This window comes from Mus caroli, chromosome 1 (genome assembly GCF_900094665.2).
Source record: "Mus caroli chromosome 1, CAROLI_EIJ_v1.1, whole genome shotgun sequence".
NCBI lineage: Eukaryota > Metazoa > Chordata > Mammalia > Rodentia > Muridae > Mus > Mus caroli.
The window spans coordinates 122,205,493-122,214,378 of NC_034570.1; the positions used below are offsets into that span (position 1 = coordinate 122,205,493).

Below are 8,886 nucleotides of genomic sequence, written 5' to 3' on the forward strand. Positions count from 1 at the left end.
TATGGTGACATAAGGCTTGTCTTCCCCCATTACTTACCAAGAACAGGAGCCATCAGAACAGTGGCCAAGGCCATTTGGAACAGAGTTGAACGAGAGGTTTTCCACAGCTCAATGAAGGACCAGGTTATCATTCTCCCTTTTCTGTGGAGGACGGAGCAATTGGTGAGTGCATCTGAAGCTCTTGGAGAGTACATGATCTGATGCCTTTAAAAATGTGTTTCTATCAGGAAAACTCAATAGTCATTGGTGTTGTGCTTGTCACCAACACCCCCCCCCAACAAACGAAAACAAAACAAAACAAAAAAACAAAAACAAAAACAAAAAGAACCATAGGAACTATCTTCAATAATTAGTTGTATAAGAAAATATATTAAATGCAAATTTTTACAACACATGATAGCTTCTTTTGGCATAACATACTCCAGAAACGTACTCAGAAAACCAGTTAATCCATGTGGAGAGATAGGAATGGGCTTTCCAAAAGTGGCTTCCTATGTGGTAAGTGTTGCTGTCAATTCCAAAGTGGTAGGTACAAAATAATTTATATTAAAAGGGAAAATCAGGGATAGAAGTAACATTAACAGTGAGAAATAAGAGTCATCTCTAGTCATGACTTTGATTGGTTTAGAAGGTATGAATTTTAATAGGAAGACAATTGGTTAGAGACAGATTAAAAGTAGATTTGATTGGATGCTCAGTACCAAAATCAGAATTTTGTCCTCAGGGAATGGAAAGAGCCATCTTTGTGTGGGTTTTGAGTGACATGATTGACATGATTATTGTGATTTCCTAAGATGGGAGAGAGGGAGAGAGAGAGAGAGAGAGAGAGAGAGAGAGAGAGAGAGAGAGAGAGAGAGAGAGAGAGAGAGAGAGAGAGAGAGAGAGAGAGAGGTGACAGGGAGCTTTATTTAAAACATACAAACATGCATGCATGCAGTGAACATCAACACACCCAGTTTAATACAAACAAAACTACCTGATATATAGGCACAGCTCAGACACATAATGTTAGTGGTGATTCAATATAATTCTCACAAATAGATACCTATACAATGAATCATGAAGAAACATCCACTCCACAGATGAGATTCCCTTCTTCCCCAATCCCCTAACCTGCTGCTATCCTAGCAAGCCCAATAGTCATAAGCTCTGCCTCTTCCTGTTAGAGCTCCAACTTCCTTCCAGTTTGAACCTATACCTACTGTCAAAGACTGGCTCCCCACATCCCACCCCATAGCTCCACCTGCCTCTTAGGAGGCCTGCTCCAACACAGGACACCCAGGTCAGCCAACACCAGAGACAAGAAGAAGGCAAGGGGCAAGCTCAAGAACCTAATCAACAGAAGCCAATACAATATGGCATCATCAGAATCCAGCTCTCCTACTCCAGCAAGCCCTGGATATCCTCACGCACCTGAAGAGCAAGACTGTGACCTTAAACCCCATCTCATGAAGATGATAGAGGCCTTTATAGAGGATATAAATAATTCCCTTAAAGAAATACAGAAAAAAAAACAGGTAGAAGACCTTAAAGAGTAAACAAATAAATCTCTTAACAAAATACAGGAAAATACAATCAAGCAGGGAAAGGAAATGAATAAAATAGTTCAAGACCTAACAATGGAAATAGAAGCAATAAAACACACACACACACACAAATGGAGGCAACCCTGGAGATGGAAAACCTAGGAGAGAGAAAAGGAACTACAGACATAGCATCACCAACAGAGAGATGAAAGAGAATCTCAGGCATAGAAGATGCCATGGAAAAAATTGATAACATTGGTCAAGGAAAATGCCAAGTTTAAAAAGTTCCTAACTCAAAACACCCAGAAATTTTGGGACACTATGAAAAGACCAAATATAATAATAATAATAATAATAATAATAATAATAATAATAATAATAGAATAGAACAGAAGAGAATAAATAATTCTAGTTTAAAGAGCCAGAAAACATCTTCAACAAAATCACAGAAGAAAACTTCCCTAACCTAAAGAAAGAGATGCCTTCACACATACAAGAAGCCACAGAATACCAAATAGATTGGGTCAGAAAAGAAAATCCTCCCAATTCATAATAACCAAAACACTAAATGTACAAAGCAAAGAAAGAATATTAAAAGCCACAAGGCAAAAAGGCCAAGTAACATATGAAGGCAGGCATCAAATTATACCTGACTTCTCAACAGAGACTCTAAAAGCCAGAAGGGCTTAGATAGATGTCTTGCAGGCCTACCCTAAGGGACCACAGATGTCATCCCAGACTACTATATCCCAGAAAAACTTTGAATCACCATATATAGAGAAACCAAGATATTCCATGACAAAACCAAATTTAAAGAGTATCTTTCTACTAATCCAGCCCTAAAGAAGATACTAGAAGGAAAACTCCAACTTTAAAAGTGTAACTACACTCAAGAAAATACAAGAAATTAATCATATCACAGCAAAGCCAAAAGAAGAGAAACATGCACACACACACAGTAACACTTCCAACATTAAAATAACAGAAACTAACAATCATTGGTCATTTAATATCTCTCATCATCAATGGACTCAATACACCAATAAAAAGACACAGGCTAACAGACTGGATACATAAACAGGATTCATCTTTCTGCAGCATACTAGAAACATACCTCAGCAACAATAATAGATACTACTTTAGAGTAAAGGGCTTGAAAAAGGTTTTACAAGCAAACAGACCTAAGAAACAAGCTGTAGTAGTCATTCTAATAGCTACTATAATAGACTTTTAACCAAAAATTATCAAGGATGAGGAAGGGACAATTCATACTCAAAGGAAATATCCACCAAGATGACATCTCAGTTTGGAACACCTGTGCCCCAAACACAACGGCACCCATATTCATAAAAGACACTTTACTAAAGCTGAAATCACATATTGAACCCCACACAATAATAGTGGGACTTCAATACCCAACTCTCACCAATGGACAGCTCATTGAAACAGAAATTAAATACAGAAACAATGGAACTAACATGTTTTGAAACAAGTGGATTTAACCAAAGAATGGATTTAAAAAGTGGTTCATTTACACAATGGAATACTAGTCCGCTATTAAAAATAGAGGCATCACAAATTTTGCAGGCAAACTGATGGAACTAGAAACTATCATCTTGAGTGAGATAACCCTAACCCAAAAGGATATGTATGGTATGTACTCACTGATGCACATAAAGCACAGAATACCCATTATCACAACCACAGACCCAAAGAAGTTAAACAAGGAGAAAAGCCCAAGCAAGGATGTTTGAATTGCATTTAGAAAGAGGAACAAATTAGTCATAGGAAGCAGATGGAGGGGGAGATCTCTTTGGGAGAGTGGAGGGAGAGGGAAATAGGAGGGCAGGTGTGGAGAGAGACAGGAGAGGGCTAGGAGAATGAATGGAAATCTGCAACTGCCAGGGGATGTAGCAAAATCTTTAGGAAGTTCCAGAGACCTCAGATGGGGGAGGCATCCAGGAGTCAATGCGGGAGACCTTAGCCAAGATGCCTAACAGTGGAGACATAAAATCTGAAGAGGCCACCTCTTGTAGCCAGGCAGGGCCCCCAGTGAGGGATAGGGACACTAACTGTCTTAGTCAGGGTTTGTATTCCTGCACAAAACATCATGTCCAAGAAGCAAGTTGGGGAGGAAAGGGTTTGTTTAGAGGCAGGAGCTGATGCAGAGGCCATGGAGGGATGCTGCTTACTGGATTCCTTTCCCCTGGCTTGCTTTCCCCTAGCTTGCTCAGCTTGCTTTCTTATAGAACTCAGGACTACCAGCCTGTGGGAAGCCACATATGCCATTACAAGATGACGCTGGCTACCGCTGGCCACCACCCATAAGTTTGGGTAAACAACTAATGTGCACATGTGCAGTAGAGGTTTTTGCTGAGTCACTGCCTGGCCCGAGGCATGCAAATGAGGTACTGAAAGCATAACCAATCGGGTGAAGACACGCCTCTCCTAGGCCTATATAAGTAGCGCCAGTTCTGGGGCTCAGGGTCTTTTCGCCTCTGCAATCAAGCTCTCCCAATAAACGTGTGCAGAAGGATCCTGTTGTGGCGTCTTTCTTGCTGGCAAGTCAGGTGCTCACACCAGCCCAGAGATGGCACCACCCACAATGGGCCCTACCACCCTTGATCACTAATTGAGAAAGTTCCTTACAGCTGGATCTCATGCAGGCATTTCCTCAAGGGAGGCTCCTTTTTCTGTGATAACTCCAGCTTGTGTCAATTGACACCGAAAACCAGGCAGTATACCATCCCACCTACAAAACTTTCCACCCAAAATTTGTCCTGTCTAAATGAAATACAGGGACAAAGATGTAGCAGAGACTGAAGGAATGGCCAACCAATAACTGGCTCAACTGAAACCCACCCCATGGGCAAGCACCAATCCCTGATGTTATTAATGATACCCTGTTATGTTTGCAGACATGAGCCTAGCATAACTGTCCTCTGAGAGAATCTACCCAGTAGCTGACTGAAACTGACACAGTTACCCACATCCAAACAGTTCAAAGAGGTCAGGAACTCTTATGGACGAGTTGGAGGAATGATTGAAGGGCCTGAAGGGGATGGGAATCCCACAGGAGGACCAACAGAGTCAACTAACCTGGACCTCTGGGAGCTCTCAGAGACTGAGCCACCAACCAAAGAGTATACGGGGGCTGGAATGAGGCCCCTAGAACATATGTAGCAGACATGCAGCTATGTCTCCATGGAGGCCCCACAGCAAATGGAGCAGAAGTTCTCCCTAAAGCTGTAACCGGACTGTGGTATCTGTCCCCCTACAGTGCTCCCTTGTCTGGCACATCACAGACTGCTTGCACATGTTTCTTGTGGCACTACTCACAATTACTGAGTTATGGGAAGGATAAGAAAATGTACTATATGTGAATAGTGGAGTTGTATTGAGTCCCAAAGAAAAAATGGAATTATGTTCTTTCCTGGAATTAGATGGAACTGGAGGTCCCTGTGTTAGCCATCCATTTTCTCTCACACATGTCTCCTAAACTTTATATGTAAGTATGTAAATAATATGAAACTAAAAGGGAGACTGCTTGGGCAAAGGAGGAGGAGCAGTGGGGGGTCAGAGGAGAAAGCAAGAGCTGGAAATGGAACTTGAATAGGCCAAGGTATAGGAAGCTATTCAATGAAGATGTCTTTTTGAAGCCCATCATTGCGCATAACTGGCATAACTTGGTCAGTGTCTCAATGGGGCTCCTTTAGAGAAGCTCCCTCTTGAAACACACATAGAGAGCCCCAACTGGGCAATGCAGAGCGAGAGACCTTGAGACAGTCCTAAACAAGATGTCTTCAGCAAACCCTTCCCCTCAGAAAACTATACAGAATAGGAGATAGACATTTGTAATAGCCACAAAGGGTGGGTGTTACCATGGAAACTGTCTTCTAGACACAACAGGACCAATGCACCTGTCTCTAACTCCCAGGAACTGTGGCAGCACGCACAGGGCCTGCACCAGTTCAAGCCAAACAGGATCCCAGAACTGAGGCAGGGAAGGAGATGTGATCTCTGTTTACCAAGAAGCTGTATCCAACTGATAACCACTTGCAAAGGAAAAAATAGTTTTCTCCAAGGGAGGCTTACTGGGTATATAAGCCACATTTTTTTTTTAGATATTTTCTTTATTTACATTTCAAATATTATCCATTCCTAGTTTCCCCTCTGAAAGCCCCCTATACCTTCTCCCCTCCCCCTGCTCACCAACCTACCCACTCCCTCTTCCTGGCCCTGGCATTTTCTTATACTGGGGCATAGAACCTTCACAAGACCAAGGCCCTCTTTTCCCATTGATGACCAAGTAGGCCATCCTCTGCTACATATGCAGCTAGAGCCATGAGTCTCATGATGTGTTTTCTTTGGTTGGTGGTTTAGTCACAGGGAGCTGTGGAGATAATGGTTAGTTCATATTGTTGTTCCTCCTATGGGGCAACAGACTCCTTCAGCTCCTTGGGTACTTTCTCTAGCCCCTTCATTGGGGACCGTGTGTTTTGTCCAATGGAAGGCTGTGAGCATCCACTTCTGTATTAGTTAGGCACTGGCAGCCTCTCAGGAGACAGCTCTATCCGGCTCCTGTCTGCAAGCTCTTGTTGGCATCCACAATAGTGTCTGGGTTTGGTGGTTGTTTATGGGATGGATCCCCAGGTGAGGCAGTCTCTGGATGGCCAATCCTTCAGTCTCTGCTTCACACTTTGTCTCTGTAACTCCTTCCATGGGTATTTTGTTCCTTCTAAGAAGGTCTGAAGTATCCACACTTTGGTCTTCCTTCTTCTTGAGTTTCATGTGTTTTGTGAATTGTACTTGGGGTATTCCAAGCTTCTGGGCTAATATCCACTTATCAATGAGTGCATATCATGGTGTTCTTTTGTGATTGGGTTACCTCACTCAGGATGATATCCTCCAGATCCATCCATTTGTCTAAGAATTTCATAAATTCATTGTTTTTAATTGCTGAGTAGTACTCCATTGTGTAAATGTACTACATTTTCTGTATCTATTCCTCTGTTCAGGGACATCTGGGTTCTTTCCAGTTTCTGGCTATTATACATAAGGCTGCTATGAAATAGTGGAGCATGTGTCCTTATTACAAGTTGGAGCATCTTCTGTGTATATGCCCCAGAGTGGTATAGCTGGATCTTTCGGTAGTACCATGTTCAATTTTCTGAGGAACCGCCAAACTGATTTCCAGAGTAGTTGTACCAGCTTGCAATCCCACCAACAATGGAGGAGTGTTCCTCTTTCTCCACCTCCTCACCAGCATCTGCTGTCACCTGAGTTTTTTTTATCTTAGCCATTCTGACTGGTGTGAGGTGGAATCTCAGAGTTGTTTTGATTTGTATTTCCCTGATGGCTAAGGCTGTTGAACATTTTTTTATGTGCTTCTCAGCCATTAGTATTCTTCAGTTGAGAATTCTTTGTTTAGCCCTGTACCCCTTTTTTTAATAGGGTTATTTGGTTTTCTGGAGTCTAACTTCTTGAGTTCTTTGTGTGTATTGGATATTAGCCCTCTATCAGATTTAGTATTGGTAATAGTCTCCCAGCCAAAAAAAAAATGCCCAGGACCAGACGGGTTTAGNGCAGAGTTCTATCAGACCTTCAAAGATGACCTAATAACAATACTCCTCAAACTATTCCACAAAATAAAAACAGAAGGTACTCAACCCAATTCGTTCTATGAAACAATTACTCTGATACCTAAACCACACAAAGACCCAACAAGAAAGAGAACTTCAGACCAATTTCCCTTATGAATATTGATGCAAATATACTCAGTAAAATTCTCACAAACCAAATTCAAGAACACATCAAAATTATCATCCATCATGATTGAGTAGGCTTCATTCCAAGGATGCAGGGATGGTTCAATATATGGAAATCCATCAATGTAATCCACTATATAAACAAACTCAAAGAAAAAAACACATGTTAATCTCATTAGATGCTGAGAAAGCATTTGACAAACTCCTTCATGAAAAAAGTCTTGGAAAGATCAGGAATTCAAGGCCCATACCTAGACATAAAAGCAATATACAGCAAACCAGTAGCCAATATCAAAGTATAAGTCACATTTAAGAGTAGGTTTTACACGCAGCAATAGATGTACATGGTTTTGTTTGGGCTTTTGTTTGTTTTGTTTTAATCTTACTGATATTTTGCTGTGTATTATGTTTTCTGATTTTGTGTGGCTTGTGGTTTGTGGGTTTGGGTGTGTGTGTGTAGATGTATGTGCATATGTGCATATGCCTGGGTGTGTGTGTGTGTGTGTTATGCTTTTTCTTTCCTTATTTTTTCAACTGTAATGTCTTCTTTTGGCCTCTTATGTTTTTTAAAGAGAGAGAGAAGGCTCAGAGCCACATGGGTGGGGAGGTAGATATCTGGGAGAAGATGAGGAGGTGAAATTGTGATCAGAATATATTGTATGGAAAATGTTACTTTTAATTTAAACAACAACAGAAATGCTGCTAAGATGCTCTGAAGAAAATGGTACTTGCTGCCAGGCCTGATGCCCTGAAGTTGATTCTCTGAACCCATATGATGGAAGGAGAGAACTGACTCCCAGAAGCTATCCTCTGGCCTCCATATGCACAAGGCAGCACATGCTCCCCCACCCCCGCCTGCGAGCACACACACAAAATCAATAACTAAGCATGTGTTTTAAAAGAAGACTATTTCATAATTCTCCCACTAGGGAAACTAAAGTTGGAGAATGTCGGTGTGAGGTTGCTTGGGTCACATGATGAGAGCTTTCACCTGTCTTAAAGGTAGGCACATCTGTAAGAAGGGGGCCTCTATAAAGAGGCAATGGATGGAGTCGGGCAGTGTGAAGATTCCTGCCTTTTCTGAAGCAGCTGGTTTAAGTCCCGACAGTAGAAGGATGCCAGTCACATCCGATTAGCAGTAGAGACATCATTTCACATCCCTTGCTTACCAAAGCCCTGCACTGAGGCCACAGCTGAAGTGTTGGGATCACAGAGGACACTGTACCCTCAGAGATGGATCTGTAAATTGCACACAGACCACTGGGTTCAACTGATAACACTCTTATTTGGTCATTCCCTCCCGTGTGTGAAGATTGAGGGTAACTTGTCTACTTAAACTGTCCAGTTCTGTGAAGTTTTGTATTTCACTGAATTCCAGGACATTTTCATCACATTCTCATTACTAAGCATTTCCTTTCTCTCTTCCCCAAACCTAGCAGCTTATATATCATATATATTAAGTGGGTTATATTATATATTAAGTAGGTTGATATATTAAACTAAAGATGATCCCTGATGTCTCATCATCCAACTAAAACTCTCTCTCTCTCTCTCTCTCTCTCTCTCTCTCTCTCTCTCTCTCTCTCTCTCTC

The 8,886-nt window shown here is 41.6% G+C and overlaps 1 protein-coding gene across 2 annotated transcripts in view; it reads right to left on the bottom strand.

The window, feature by feature from the left end:
- Positions 1–8,886, bottom strand: part of LOC110293221 (zona pellucida sperm-binding protein 3 receptor) — a 46,107-nt gene that overhangs the window by 35,065 nt on the left and 2,156 nt on the right. The window contains exon 2 of one of the 2 annotated variants that reach the window (XM_021161090.1): positions 38–141. In XM_021161090.1, the coding sequence (XP_021016749.1) occupies positions 38–131 (94 nt within the window). In that variant the 5' untranslated portion in view covers positions 132–141. Of the gene's footprint in view, positions 1–37; positions 160–8,886 lie in introns of those variants that run through there. The other variant, XM_021161083.1, reaches the window with a different exon arrangement.